Here is a 16,285-nt window from a genome sequence, read left to right on the forward strand (position 1 = left end):
ACCCATTTTTAATGAAAAATTGCTGAAAAAACGAGGTTTGTGGGTCCCATGAACAGTGCATGGGACCCACTAGTGTGCACTGTCTACCGCTTATTTTGCTGGGTGAATAGTGCACTAACAAAAAAGTCAAAAATCATTTTGCTGGGTGAATAATGCACTGACAAAAAAGTCAAAAATCACAGCTAAAAAAAAAAAAAAAAAAAAAAAAAGAAGGAAACGTAGACTTTTGCTTTTCAGCTATCCAAACCACGCCTAAATATCCTAATATTTTTACGAGGTTTAAGAGAAATGATTAGTAAGTAACATTACCAGTTATTTCTATAGAGGTTGATCTTAAACTTGAAGATAGAACACATTGCTTAAGTGGAGGGCACTTGTTATTGCACCAAATTTCAACCTTTTTAAACTTAAAATATGGGGCGTGTTAAGTTTAAGCTATACTTAATGCAGTTTTTTGCCATATTACATCCCTTAATATAAGCATTAGCATTGGGAGGTGTAAAACCTTCCAAATTGCCATTTTATTTTCTTAGAGGCCCAAAACATGGTTTTATCTAGGTTGCTATTGCTAAAAAATTATAGCAACTATGAACAATTTTGCATATATACAAACAAAAATATATTATTTTATTTGGTTTGTTTAGTAGGAAGAGATAGAAAATGAGTGGAAGAGAGAGAAATGAATAAATAAATGAATAGGGTTGAAAAATAAGAATTGAGATGTTGGGTGAGTTATAAAATAGGATGTTAAAATAGATAAGCTTTTGAGTGTGTAAAATATGTATTTTTTTTAGATATCCAAATACAAATGCTAACTTGAGTATTTTAACAAATCAATGTTTGTGTTAGGGCAAAATGGGTAAATACCCTTGATTTTAAAACTATGTAGCAAAATACCTCCCTTTCTAAAGTATTTAGCAAAATGTCTTTGTTTTTTGTACTCGACTTCAACAAACTCGAGTTCCAGGTGAAACTTGACATTAGCAATGTCAAATGCATATTTCGCTAATGTCGAGTTCTACTCAAAAATACATATAAAACTCGATTTTGCTAAATATTTTGAAATGATAGATATTTTGCTACATAATTTCAAAATTAAAGGTATTTACCAATTTTCCCCAATTAGGATTAACAACATATTCTCATATCCTTTATGTTTATAATAGGTCAACATAATTATAGATGAACAGCTACCTTGTTTGGACAAATCTGGAGTCTTTTTAAAATTAAATTATATAGAAAGACAACAAAATAATGGTTTTTCTAGATTAAAAAAACTTGAAAAAAATTAATGGTTTTCTTTTTTGACAATGTAACAAGTTTGTATTTTTTTTTTAAGTTAGAATGTAACTAGTTTGTATATCTGTGTGTGTGTATATATATATATATTAATAATAAGATAGAAACTAGCTTGTAATTTTGTATTTTAGATATTTAGTTTTGTGATAAAACCGCAGATTCTATATTATTTCTGCTTGGATTTTAAAAATGGATTCGGTTAACGTATATTCTTAAAGTATACATTAATCATCTATTTATAAAAAATATTTTATATAAAATTGAAAAATTGTCAAAAAAATTTCTAAATTTTTTTACTTTTATATGTATATCCTGAAGTACACATTAGTAAATCCTTTTAAAAATTTATGACATGCTAAATGTTAGCTAAAAAAAACACATTTAAAATAAGTTTTAAAAAACATAATTAGCCCTCCCTCCCAAGTCTCTATCTCATTTCCAATTTTTTCAACGCTCAAAAAATTTGATAAGAACTGAACGGCACACGTCAACTCTTGGACCAGTTCCTTTTTTGTACAATTGTTTGTACCTACCTGCAGCAACGCAACACAAACAAAGTTCAAACAAATAAATACCAGAATTTTACAGTTCACACTTCACACCCGCACACAGATAGAGATGGAGGGAGAAAATCCAAAGGGGTGGTGGTGGCGTTGGTGGTAATAACCTTGATGGTGGTTGAAGATGAAACCGTAGAAGCAGAGAAAATGGAGACAGACCAAACTTTTCTTACACACAAAGGTCACCATCAAAGTGCTCAGAAGAACTCTCTTTCTTAATGGGTCCCACACTAGCAATCTCTACCCCAACTGTCACGTATTCTTCCACTGTCACCCAACAACATTGTAAAGGTTTCTCCTTTCTCTTTCACCACCTCACCACACCTCCACTTTTCTCAGTCTTTAATGGCTGCCCCATTTCAGAACAACATTCTTACGTAAAAAAAATAATGGGTCGGTGCTAGATAAGCATTTCAACCTCTCTTTCTGGCTGTCACAAAGAATAGATACCCACAAGGGAAAAAAAGTCTTCGTTTTTGGTATAATTTTGTTGAATTTTCATCTGGGTACTTTTAGAAAGCTTTGGTTTTCTTGGCTTCTCTCTTGGTGATTCAAGCTTTGACACTTGGTGGAGAATTCAGAGAGTTTGGGTTTTGTGAAAGTGAGTGATTTTGAGTGTTTCAAGTGTGTTCTATTTTTGGGGGGTCTTTGATGGTACGTTTGAGAGACTTGCAGTTTTGACTTTCCAAGATATTTATTGTTGTTTTGGTAGCTGAAGCATTTGCATCGGATGAAAATTTTTTCAATTGGTTTTGGCAAAGATTGACGGTGCAATTTCCAGAATCATCAATCCAGTTGTATAGAAATCATCAAAGTTGGATTCAACTGTAGTGGTTGTGGGATTTGGGTTTGTGATCCTCAAGCTTCTGATCACATTTTTTCACAGAGTTGGTAATTGGATTGTTCACTGAAATTTGAGGCTGAATTATTGAGGTTTGACCAATTTGGCATCAGTTAAAGTTGAGAGGATTAGTTATCTTAAATGGTCTTTTCTTTGAAGGGAAGGCCAGAATACCGGGATTTTGAGCTTTGTGAAGTATGTGGGATGCTGTTTAAGGCTTGTAGACTAAAAAAGAAGGCTTTGATGCCTTGCCATCCAAAGAAAGCTTCATTAGCTTGAGCTTTACACTGTTGAAAGCTTGAGGGGTTGGAATTGGAATTTGTTCGTCTTTTTTTTTTCTCTGTTAGTCCAGCTAGATTGCTGTTCATCTAAGGGCTTTAAATTTGAGGTACTTGTTTCTTTATGATCACAATTCTTTGCTTTTATTATATCAAATTAACAACTTGCTACTAATTAGTAAGATCTTTTTGCATTTCATATGTGGAAAACAAATTTTTTGTAGTTCTACCATGATTTGCATGACCAATATAGTACTCCTATTTAAATCCGGTGTTTTGTTAACATTGCAGCAACTGTGACCCTAGTGTTGAGAGAAGGAGATCGTTGATACTTCTGGTTAATAGACTTATGCTGCTTCTATATTATTTCTTTTTTCTGTTTATCAGGTTTAATGTGGGTATTACTGGTGTGTAATTTTGATTGAACAAAGCCAAATTGAATTCAAGAATCACTCATTCAACATGGGGAAGAGATCCCAGAGACGCCTTGTGCGGTATGAAAAAGACCAGTCAGGCTGTATGTGGGGCTTGATCAGTATCTTTGACTTCCGCCAGGGTCGCACTACTCGGAGGCTGCTTTCAGATAGGAAGCGTGGGAGCAGGCAAGCTGTTGGTAAGAATTCAGTTTGTTATTCAGACTTTCAATAATAAAAACATAGATACAAACATTTATTTTATATGGAATGTTTCTGGTTTGGACAAAATGCTACTTGTAACATGCAAGCTTTTCCTATTTTTATTTGTTAAAAAAAATTAACGTTGTTCCCCATTTATTATTCATGTGTGATTTCTGGATTTGGATTCTTTAAGGTATTTTGCAAGACAATAGTCAATAGTTAACATGTCGATTTACATGTGTTTTCTTTCTGAAATAAGGCATTGATCCTTATTTGTTGAAATTTCTATTCCTTTCTGCAGGTGCTGGATATTCAAAGAATAAATTTGAGATGTTGTCTGATTTAGATGAAGATAATCAAGGCACTCTTGTAAGTCTTGCCATTTAGTCCGATGGCCAAATTTAGTGTGAAGTTGGTTACTTTAATATGGTGCTATCTTGTGGAAATAAGTGATCGTGATATTGTTTCAATAATACTAAATTATAATGTTTCAGGATGGTGAAGACAGTACAACAGTATTAGTGACAACTGATGCTGGTAAGCCAAGTGTGAAGAAACTTATAGAAGAGGAGATGTTCAATGAACAAGACCTCAAGAAGGGCAATGGCAATGCTGAAGTAGAAATAAAACTGAGCAAGTCAGGAAATGAAAGCCACCTAAATATGGAGCACATAAAAACAAAAAAGAGTCGCAAGAAAAGCCGTGATATGGACAAGCATGACTTGGATGCCGATAAAATCTTGGAAACGGAATGCTCTTGTAATCAGAACTCAGAGAAACAATCAATAGATAATGTTGGTATAGATGAAATAATGGAAGAGTTCTGTCACTGGATCCATCAAAAGAGTTTAAGTACAGTGAAGCATGACCAGGTTGATGAAGTTCAAATGCAATCGAACCTGAAGCATTCTGATTTTGAGATATTGAGCAAGGCCATCAAAGAATTTATAAATCAGAAGTTTATAAATGCAAAACATCACAAAGAAAATGGGAAAAACCTCCACTCCAAAGAACTCATTGGTGCACTTGAGATTTTATGTTCAGATGAGGAATTGCTTCTGAAACTAGTACAAGACCCAAACTCACTTTTGGCAAAACATGTTCTAAATTTGCAGGATTCCCAGGTAGGGAAAGGCAAAGAACCCAAGTCACTTCCAGGATCCAATATGTCAGAACTGGAGCTCAGTGGTTTAGGACAATCTGAGGAGCTTGTCAGTCGTAAGCAGCAGCGTAACTTTTTCAGGAGAAAGGTCAAGTCTCAGGAAAGAAACCCACTGAAACAGAATGCAAATTCTGAAACCCCAAATAGAATTGTTATTTTGAAGCCTGGACCAGCAGGCTTGCGAAATTCCAAAACTGAAAGTAGTCTTGTCTCTTCACCAGAACTTGTTGGAGAGAAAGGATTGACTGAGAGAGTTGGTGCACATTTTTTTCTTGCTGAAATTAAGAGAAAGCTGAAAAGTGCCATGGGAAAGGAATGGCATGGAATCTCTACTACTGCTTTTTCTGGTAATTTTCCTCATAAGCTTCAAAGTTTGAGAGATGGTGAGACACGGACTGATAAGGAAAATGCAAGAAGAAATTCTCCAGGTAAAGATCATTTCTATATGGAAAGAGTTGTCAGACCTGCTGTTGATGTCAAGAAAGGAGACAAGACTGGAAAACTGAAAGATGCTGAAATAAGTAAGGAACATCAAATTGATGGTTATCCCAAGCAAAGGGCATCTAATATCTACATTGAAGCCAAGAAACATCTGTCTGAGATGCTGAGCATAGGGGAAGAAGGTGTAGATTGTTCAAGCAAACAAACTCCTAAAACCCTAGGGAGAATTCTCTCTCTTCCTGAGTATAACTCAACTCCTGTTGGCAGTCCCGCAAGGGACTGGGAGGATAAATTTGTAACTGCACAGATGAGGCTTTCTGCCTGTGGAAAAACTAGGAAGGTCAATTCAAATACACAGTCTCCCAAAAGAGAAAACAATGCCAGCCCTTTAGGTCGTGCAGCACAAAATCTAGAGAGTGAGTTGTCCATTTCTGACAGCCCTGATGATAAAGTACAAGCTGTTAACTCAAATCCAAGTATATCAGATGATATTTTTCATGATAATGGAGTGGAAGAAGTTGTTGTTTCTGCTGATGATGAGATAAGTCCTGAAGGTATTATTTTTTTCAACTGTCCAATTTATTGTGAGTAGCATTTTCATTTTTTTTTTTAGCTTTTTGGATTCTTTAGTGCTTATTCATTCATTACTTCTGCAGGAGTTGTCAAGACTGTAGAAGTGACTGTGAATGAAATTGTAGTACAGGAAGAGATCAGTGTCTTGGATGCTCATCCTGATCCAAGTGACTCTTCAATTACCAGAGATGACGAAAATGCCGATATTTCTGAAATTTGTGATGATAAAGGATATAGCGAAAGCTTGAAACAGGTAATAGATCTTAGGTACTATCCTTTTCCTAGGAATTGCAGGCATGGATTTTAAATTCCTATGATATTGTTGAAATCCAGTGCTCATTTGTCTAAAACTATTGGATCTCTAGTTACTAAGGAACTCAAAATCTTCATAAACGAGAGGATTACATGCCCTTATTAAAAACCGAGACTCATAATTCCAAGCTCTATAACTCGTCACTGCCACCAGTATTACCAGCTCTACATCTCAATATCATAAATGCCATACTAGTTGCTGTTTTGGTTATGCCACTGGAATGAAATATTTCAGTACGTTGCATACTAGTGTACTGTTTTGGGATATAATGTGTGTTTATGTGTTAAATTTTAATTTATTATCCTAAGTGTAGCTATCAAATTTGGCCTGTATATAACTAATAAAAGTATAAAACTATCCAAGTTAACCTTTGTAGAAACAAAAAATGTATCCATTGTCCTCAGATGGCCACCTCTTCCATTAATGTTACAACCACTTTCATCATATACTAACTTTAACTTGCCTTTACTTTTTTTTAGGTGTTTTTTTTTTTGGGGGGGGGGGGGGGGGGGGGGGGGGGTGTTGTTGAATAAGTACACGCCATTACTTTTATCAAATTGAGAGATTCATACATGAAATTCCAAAAATGAGAGAATTAATTTAAATTGAGATTTTCTTTTTAATTTTAAGTCCTGAAACTAGTGACTCGTGATTTTGAATTCCAAACACAAGAAGAGGACCTTAATTGTTTTTTTGTGATGTAATTTTTTTTTTTTTTTTTTTTGGGTATTTCATGTTTCATTCCTTACATTTAAACTAGTTTTAATATAAATGACAGAAGTGTTCAGAGATGATAAATTCCATTTGTGCTTTGCCTTTGTGGCAAAGGCCAGGGGTGATGATATACTTGCAGCTGGTTGATTTGTCTGCAGTTTTTGACCTTTTTCCAAAGAGCATGTAGGAACATAATGATGCATTTTGCAAGAACAAAGTAAGTAGAAATACATACGAAGGGCTGATAAGACTTGATGGTAAGAGATACTAAAAAGGGAGAACTTTTAATAACTTGGATCAATAATTCATAAAGATAGAGAGATTGAAGAGGATGTTGCTCATAGGATAAGAGTAGGGTGGTCATTGGGTGGATGACGTGGAGAAGTGCATCAGGAGTATTGTTTAATCATAGAATATTTAATAAGTTAAGAGAGAAAATTTATAAGACTGTTATACAACCATCTATGCTTTATGGTATCGAACATTGGGCTATTAAGAAGCAAAATATTCATAAAATGAGTGTAGTCAAAATGAGAATGTTAAGATGGATAATTAGAAATACACAAAACGATCTAAAATAAAGAAATCTACTTAAAGATAGTGGTGAAAGGATGAGAGAGATTCACTTGAAATGGTTTGGTCATGTTTAGAAGAGAGAAATTAATGCACTAATATGAAAGTGTGTTGATCTAAGTTGAGGAAATGAGAAAATGTAATAGGGAAGACCCAAAATAACATTAGTGAAAGTAATAAAAAAGGACTTATCAATTAAGGAAGTAATAGAGAATATGACTACAAATAGAATATAATGGAGGAAAAGAATCCATGTGACCGACCCTAACTAATTTGCTAAGGATCCATAGCCGACCCCAAAAATTTAGGATTAGGGCTTATTGTTGTTGTTGCTGTAATGTATTAAAAGCAGAGCCAAAAGACAACAAAAAAAAAACTCTATAATTTGTCATCCCTCTATGTTATTCTTTTATGGATTTGTCCTCCATATCTATAATTTTATCCTAACAACTATTTTTGTTCTTCTCCCAGGAATCATTTGAAGAGAAGGAAGTGCCATCTTCTCTGCTAGAGTCCCCTTCTGACTCCTTAATCAACAAGAAAAATGAAAATCTGGAAATTTGTGTTGTCGATGTACCAGAGCGGCCAAGTCCTATATCTGTTCTTGAGCCACTATTCCCAGAGGACGACGTCAGCCCTACAAAGTCCATATCCCAACCTGGTAGGCAGTCATTTTGAAATTTTAATGACTTGAAACATTCACAATTCATTTTGGATATTAAGCTAATGTCAATTTATTCACAATTCTTCAGTCAGGCTACCAGTGCAACCGATACAGATTCAATTTGAGGAGCATGAATCTTCAGCTGCTAATCAATTTAACGGTGGAAAAACTTGTCTAGAAGAAAATGAAGTTATGTTTGAATATGTAAAAGCAGTCCTGCAAGCATCTGGCTTGAACTGGGATGAATTCTGTGTGAAATATCATACTTCAGACCAGCTTCTTGACCCATCATTGTTTCACGAGGGTGAGTTCTTTCCCAACCAGCTCTGCTACGACCAGAAGCTCCTCTTTGACGGTATTGATGAAGTTCTCCAGGAGGTTTGTCGGCACCATTGTAGTTTCCTCTCTTGGGTGTCATTCATAAAGCCTAGCGTAAAGCCAGCTCCAAACGTGAAAGATGCTATTTATGAGGTTTGGGAAGGGATATATTGGCATCTCCTTCCTCTGCCTCTGCCTCATACTTTGGACCAAATTGTCAGAAAAGACATGTCAAGGATGGGAACATGGATGGATCTTCGTTTTGATGCTGATGCTATTGGTGTTGAGATGGGTGAAGCCATTCTCGAAGATTTAATGGAAGATGCCATATTAAGCTGTATAAATGAAAATCCAGATAGTGTGCGTACTGTCCTTCCAGCTGAGTTGGAGGAAGATGGAAGCAGCATCAACTTGTAAAAGAAAATTGACTTCTTTCCGTCCATACCATACATTGACCAACCTAGTGTTGAGGCGGTAGGAAAGCGTGATGTTTCTTGTTCATCAGGAAAACGGGTGACATTCACCATTTGGGAGGGACTTTGAACATCCCTTGGACGGACGGTTTGACATGGCTTCTTCTAACTTGTGTATTGAAATGTTGTAGATATCTTACTCTTCGACATTATAGAACCGTGGCTTTTGGGCCCTCATAGGCGAAAATCATCAAAACAAAGAATCCTTCCTGGATTGGGGATCAGAAAATCCAGTTTGCAAGCGCTGCCTGCAAGAATACAAATAATGCCTGTTTTCTATGGCAACTTTCAAGTGAGTACCAGTATGAAATCTGGGTCAGTGTGCATTTTCCCAATAATGATAAAGGCGTTCCTGTTGTAGATTTTGTAGAATATGATGTGATAATTTAGTCTAGGGTGTGTTCTTTAGTGTGTTTGATTCCATTTATTCTTCTCTGTGTTCACTTTTCTTTGTTTTGAGGGCGTGTTTCTTTATTTTATTTGTTTTTTTGCTGTATTTTCCAAGGTGGTGTGATTTGTTACTAATTCTGTAGCATAGAAGGAAAATAAAGTAACTTCACAATAGGAGTGTTTTGCTATACAAAGTGAGTGTTATGCGATGGATTACTGATTTCAATACAAGAAAAATATGATATACTTGTACCAGCCGTTATTGGTAGTTCTGAAAGACCAGCAAAATTTCTGGTCACTCATCTGTAATTTGAGATTATCTTTTCGCTAGAAGTAATTTGAGATTATTATGTACTACTGTCTTTAATATATAAGCAAATACAACAACTACAAATGTAGTCCTTAATCTAATGTTATTGTGTTACTCGATGAGACTATGACCAGAGTTAACCCCAAGTTGTAAGTTTGGATGGATATTTTAGAATAAGGGGCTTTAAGCAGGACTAAAATTGAGTTTACGGAGAGCAAGTTAAAAAAACATAGAAATAGGGTAAATAATAATAATAATAATAATAATAATAATAATAAAACCCTAGAAATAGGAACGTGAAGGGGTGGTAAAAGTTGATTGTCAAGAAGTATCAAAATGTGATTACTTTAAAAATCTTAGATCATTAACTCATAAGAAGGGCTGCACTTGGGTTGGTTTTAAGGGATTTTACAACCTAACATGACCCCATCAGAATAAGAAACCACCAACACAAACCAATTTACATGTTCTAAACTAACCTATCCAAATCAACCCCAAGGTGATTGGGTTTGTCGGCTTACCTTTTGAACTATTATTTTGACTAAAACGTCTAAAGGCTCAAGATTTTGTGAGAATGTGAGATACCAAATAATATTGTGGGAGGGATGTGGCATATGGATTACAGAGTGAAATGAAATGCACCGATTAAAACTTGATAAATGTAATAAAATATGTAAGCATTACATCGATTTGGTTCAAGTTCAATGGGTCTCAACTAAATTACACTGACATGTCATTTGGGGACATCCAAGAGGTGTGTTCAATGGATTTAAAGGATGTATCGTAAATCTGAAGGTCTCAAGTTTCATCCACCACATTATCGATCCACCAAATTTGTGAGGTATCTCATAGATAGGAAATGAAATAATCTAGCCAGAAGCTAAGATACTACTTCCTTATATTGAAAAAAATAAATAAATAAACTTATAGTTTTAACCAAAAACCAACTCAATATACACCCAGCCAACCCAAGTAAAACAAATTCATTGCCTTTAGATTGGATTGGGTCTGAGTTATCAAGTTCTATGCACACACTTAATCAGGATTATGGTGTAATCATAAAAAATCTATAAAATTGTATAAGACCTATTATGATATGGTACAAATTGTTGATCTATTAAGAAGCTACATGTTCTTGAAACAAGCACAACCAAAATGAGAACATTATGATGGACGAATAGGTATTCTAGGAAAGATGAGATCAAGAGTGAAAACATAAGTTCAAGGTGAAGGTGGTTCCTCTTAAGGAAAAGATGAAGAAGAATCGCTTAAGATGATTTGGCATATGCAATTGAAAGTAATCAATGCAATGTTGAGAAAGAGTAAATTAATTAATTTTGATTAAATAAAAAAGAGATCAATAAAAGCCTAAAATACTAGTATCATTAGAGAGGGAATAAATAGAATGTTTTTTTTTTATTTAAAATTGATAGTTGGGGGAAGGAGGATTTGAACCATGAATATCTCCGTTAGAAATGCTAAGAGATTTCAATTGAGTTATAAGACTCTCGGCTATATAATATGATTTTATATGGTGATAAAATGAGGGAAAAATACATGTGATCCATTCAATTAGTTATTAAACTATATCCACGCCTAATTTGATTGGGATTAAGGTTAACTGAGTTGAGTTTATTCTTTAGCATTGCTTAAAATTTTTCAACATATTGGAAGGCCAGAATTTCGGGGAACCTGTTAGGCTTTTTGGACCGCTTGGACCCTTGGAGGCAGAGATAGATTTTAAAATACTATGTCATGTTTACAAAAGGAACCTATTAAGACATATAACGTCTATATACAGCTAGTGGTGACTCCATAGTATAAAGATTAAAAATAATAATAATAATAATTTTCAGAATTTATAGAAAGCATGTAAACTTTTACACAATGTTTTCGAGTGACCAAGTTTAGCCTAGAAATTCTCCTAAAGAAAAAATTTAGCCTAGAAATATTTAAACTCCTTGGAACCCATCAGGGCTCTGCAAAATCTTTAAGCTACATATCCATCAGCGTGAATTCAAAGCATTGTTAAGAAGATGAATGTGGAGTACAACTTAAGCTCCCGCAATCATGTTACTAGGCATGTGCAAAGCAAAAGTTAACACCGTCACCTCTAATGAATATTTTATATAAAATTAATTCAATAGAATCAAATCTTCCACAGGAAGAGTATATGTGACATTCCCAAAAAAAAAAAAAAAAAAGTATATGTGACAGATAACAAAAGAGACAGAACCCTCGAGGACTCCACAGACACAGAAAAATAGTTACTTATGTTTTTTATTTGCCTGTGAACATACAGTCATAGGAGCTCTTGCTCGCTTCTTGTCAAATGCACTTGTTCTGCTGTCTAAATCATCATCATCATCGTCATCCTCATTATCACCTCCATCTCTAGCAGATGGAGTATATTCCTTGGCAATAATAGCAGCTTTTCTTTTTCCAGTGTTTAACTTAGCACGTAGTTTCTTTTCAAGTGGGTCATTTGAAGGTCCAAATTTGGCTTGGCGGGAGACCTTTGCACCCAATCCAAGCCTACAGGAAAATGTGAAGGATTTTGGTGAACAACTTACAATTTCCCATCAACATTAATAGCTATAAGAGACAGCAAAGATGGTTATACACTTATACTGACCTATAAGGTTGACCCTCTGATTCTACTTCTGGCAGTTCATTCTCTGCAGCTTTGGTCATATTATTAACCCATTGTTCAGCCTGCATAATAGTAGATTGTATTTGTCATGCTCAAAAAAGTCATCTTGTACATAGGTTGGAGAATTGACAATAACAGCAAAGTGGAGAATGTATTGTCCTTAGGACCTGTCCTGTGTACATAATTACCCACCCTATTGTGTCCATACTTCTGTGTTTATTCTATGGACGTGAAAGATAACCCAAATACTCCATATGACCCTTGGCTCTCTAGATAAGAAAAATATGCAGTATATTAGCCCACATAAACCTAATGGCTTTATTGATACCCAATGCATGCTGAACTCTAAATATAAGATATAACGATACTAATTACTTTGATTGTACTTTGTGTTAGCGTCTCTCATGCATTTTATAGCCTCTGGTTACCCATTGGGAGAAAGCACAAGTTATAAAAAATAAATAAAATGAAAACGTGATAAGAAACCACCTGATCAAGCAGAAAGCATAGAAGAGTTCTACAAGCCCAACATTTTAGGACTTCAAAAATGTAGTAATTACTACTTTGGCACAAAATTCCCTCCAAATCAGTTTGAAGTAACCTCCTCCAACTCATTATGTGACAAATAAATAGACTCCAAGAATAGCACAATTGGCTGGAGACCTCACCTCATGAAGTGAAGGTCACTAATTTGAGTCTTCCCTACCCCTTCCCCTTAGGACCAAAAACTTATCCAAAAAAAATATATGTGGTGATTAAATGACCATCCGCATTTATTTTAATCACATGACCCATTAAGCTTAAATAAGTCAGCATGACCATTACGTAGTGTTAGAATTTTAGTTGGCTAATATCCGTGAGTGTATTTAGAATAAGTGTTGCTATTTTTGGTTCAATTAAATAAAGTCTGAAGCAGCTTAAAGTAAAATTTGCTTATCCTCAATAGTTTCTCGATCAAAGCTCCCCTCAAGGTATGGGCCAGTGGAACCACTCCTAAGGGGCAAACCCCGAATGCCCAAATACCCCCATTAAGTTGGCATCGGGTAAATCACGAAATGCATTAGCTAGGAGTCAAATCAATACCCTGTTTTTGGCCTGCTTAAAAGCAATTGAGGCCCCTTGCTCAAGCCATTAAAGCCTGCTTGAGCGAGCCCTTAAGTTTTTGAATTCCACAAAGTGTGTAAAGGAAGCAGCTTAAAGCCTTTTGTTTTAAGCGAGCCAAAGTGACTAATTTGAAGTCCATTAAATGCATGCAGTGGGGTAGTTGAGTGCTATGGGCTAGCATGAAAACAAAAAGAAAAGGGCTAGAGGTTGGTTGTACAGAAAAAACTAAGAGGAGATTCTTCAAGCTGGCTGCTGCCATTTGGAGAAAGCGCCAAGAGAGCAAAACCAAATCTTTAGAGCTTCAGCCATTTCATTTTTCTAGCTGAGAGAAAGAAAGAGAGTGAGCTTTTGAGAGCCAAACAAAAAAAAAAAAAAAAAAATCTCTCCCTCATCTTATTGTATTCTTGATCTTGAGCATTCTTTTAGACTCAATAAATTAAGCAAATATCACAGAACTCATTTATTTACCCCACCTATATTTCAATCTCATTGTGAGCAAAGTGAGGTTGAAACCACAGAGCTATAATCCAGTGGGGTTTCTTTTTTTGAAATGATTAGAAATCTCTATTCTACTACTGGAACCCCTAACCTCACCCTCAACCCCTAGGTATTACCTAGGGAGGTGCCATCAGACCTGTTGGGTCATTGGCATGTCTCACCAATTTCTTATTGATGTGGTATTTATTTATCTGTGGTATATATGTATAATCTGCTGAGTTAGTATATTGTGAATATATATACATATCTTGTTGAGTTATAGATTATAATTTTGTGTGATTAACTATTAAATCACTTATTATTGTTAATCACTAAGAGATCTGAACATTAATCCGTTTAGGATTTTCCACATAGGTATGGACCGTATGGTAATTAAAAATACACATAGATAATCATTTGAGTTGTCACGTTGTGGTTTTTGCGTTCCTAAATGTTTACTATAACTACTTTGAATTTCTCCAAATATTTTGCATGAGCTAATTAAACATATTCCTACTCTAAGATTTATACTAGAGAGGAGGGAAGGAAGACAAATTGCCACATTAGAATATTCACCACAGTATGCAATTTAAAGAAGCAAATCCATGAATCAACTATGTAATCAATAACATCACTTGTTCATTGTTAGGATTTCAAAAATAAGGAATAGTTACCAATTTCAATCCCATATCCCGCTTAACAATTTGTGGAAGGCCAGTTTTTTTTGGTGTCTCTTTAGTTCCCATTGGCAACTTCTTAGCCAGCCTCCAAAATTAATGTTCAAAGTCACCTGCAAAGAGTCATCTATTATACAAGGTGTTTCAAAAACATAAGCAACGATAATTTGATAGTTGGGGTAGGGGAATTTGAACCGTCGATGACTCCGTTGAAAATACTAGGATTGCCAACTAGTTGAGTTAAAAGGTCTTATTCTAAATGAATGAGGATATTTATTCAATTTGCCTGAAATGAATGAAACACTGACTTGGGTGTGCAATAGAGCATGATGTTTTTTTTCCAACAAATGTAAAATCCAAAGTTAATAAGGAAAAACATTGGGTCTTTGTTCATACACTACATATAGATTTATCGAATCAAGTTTTCTTCAAATGTACATAAGACCCCTTTAAAATGATTAATCTATATATCACAGCCAAGCTAATATCAATGAAGATGCTAACCGCGCCATAACTATATCTTATACTGAAGTATTATTACAGCCAAACTTTCTCATAGTCAATTTCTCAAACACTTGGTGTGCACGTAAACTCAAAAACAACGTATACACACATATACATATATACACACAATTTACATATATGAATTGTGTCAAGGCGTAGGAAAGAAGAGAACCTGAAGAAAGTGCTTTTTGTTATCAATTCACAGTTTGGGCGTTGTACTTGTGTCCAGACTCTGTTTGGGCATAAACTTTCGATAGTGTTTGTAGTTAACGCTGTCACTGAAACTTGTGTAATTTGTGATTAATGAGCAAATTTGATATTTTTAAAATTTATGCAAGTGTCGGCCCAAAACGTTTAAGGTTGTTTTTTGCATTTTACACATTTTTTTAACATCATCATTCTAATATACTAATATATATATATATATATATATTAAAAATAATGCTAAACAATATTGGTTTAAACTAATTAAAAATCCATTGCCTTTTTGGATAAAGTAAAGTAATCTAACTTTAAACGAAATTTTGATTGATTTAGATTTGATATTATCTAAATAAATTATATTTAAATTAAGTATGTTCTTTTTATTAGTTTTCCGTAAATTCTCTAATTTGATTTTTAATTCGCACTCCTAATGTTAGATATCATTTATGTTTGTTCTCTTTCGTCCATGTATTGTGCCTAGCTGTCCGTTAGTGTCCCCTGAGACTTAGGTGAGCTAACGGTCCAACGAATATATCAATTTAATTATGCCACATCAATTAAATAGCTTTGAAAGTATCTTTAAAATCTAGAAAATTATATAAATTAAAAATAAATAATAAAATAACTAGAAAATAATAGAAAACTTAATTAGATCTAATCATCTCTCACTCGCCTAGGCTCTTATCTCTTTATGCTTTCTGATGTTTTGATATAGGAATTAGAATTGTGAATTGACGAGTGGGGTTTGTTTGGAAGTGGCTTAAAAGGCCTGAGGATTGGAGATAGGGCTCCATTTAGCTGCATGTTGGGCAAGGTTTCCATTTAGCTTTGGAAAAATCAAATCAAATCAACAAACCCCATCTTGTGCACTTGTTAAATGACCCAAGGCCCTCCAGTTTGTAACCTCATGCATATATATTGATATATTTAAAGATATACAAAAAAAATATATAGTATAATTCTCATATATATAATTTTAATACTATTGATGATAATCATTCTTATATTTTGTTAACTCTTTAAAAAGTCTTGTAAAAATATTATTATATATAAAATGTAAACTGTCCATGTTTATTTTTTATTACTTCTTAATTTTTTTTATTGTGAAGCACTCTTTTTTTTACAATTCATTTATTCTAC

At 34.4% G+C, this 16,285-nt stretch overlaps 2 protein-coding genes across 3 annotated transcripts; one reads left to right on the plus strand and one right to left on the minus strand.

The window, feature by feature from the left end:
- The first annotated feature begins 1,881 nt into the window (after positions 1-1,881).
- Positions 1,882-9,563, plus strand: LOC115955207. Its single transcript, XM_031073269.1, has 7 exons — positions 1,882-3,088; positions 3,366-3,591; positions 3,897-3,964; positions 4,090-5,752; positions 5,855-6,024; positions 7,843-8,032; positions 8,124-9,563. Exons 2-7 carry the CDS (start codon positions 3,441-3,443, stop codon positions 8,768-8,770), a joined length of 2,889 nt encoding a protein of 962 aa, XP_030929129.1. The 5' UTR covers positions 1,882-3,088; positions 3,366-3,440; the 3' UTR covers positions 8,771-9,563.
- A 1,980-nt stretch (positions 9,564-11,543) lies between these two features.
- LOC115957727 lies at positions 11,544-15,309 on the minus strand. 2 transcript variants are annotated; one of them, XM_031076040.1, is made up of 4 exons: positions 14,942-15,027; positions 14,435-14,550; positions 12,162-12,241; positions 11,544-12,061 (listed from the first exon to the last, which is right to left on the minus strand). In XM_031076040.1, the coding sequence occupies exons 2-4, from the start codon at positions 14,504-14,506 to the stop codon at positions 11,794-11,796; spliced, it is 420 nt and encodes a 139-aa protein (XP_030931900.1). In that variant the 5' UTR covers positions 14,507-14,550; positions 14,942-15,027; the 3' UTR covers positions 11,544-11,793. The 2 variants fall into 2 exon arrangements, with proteins under 2 accessions (XP_030931900.1, XP_030931899.1); XM_031076039.1 differs by lacking the exon at positions 14,942-15,027 and adding an exon at positions 15,114-15,309 and having other exon boundaries at positions 11,545-12,061.
- Between the last annotated feature and the right edge of the window lie 976 nt (positions 15,310-16,285).

The sequence above is a fragment of the Quercus lobata genome, chromosome 8, assembly GCF_001633185.2.
Source record: "Quercus lobata isolate SW786 chromosome 8, ValleyOak3.0 Primary Assembly, whole genome shotgun sequence".
NCBI lineage: Eukaryota > Viridiplantae > Streptophyta > Magnoliopsida > Fagales > Fagaceae > Quercus > Quercus lobata.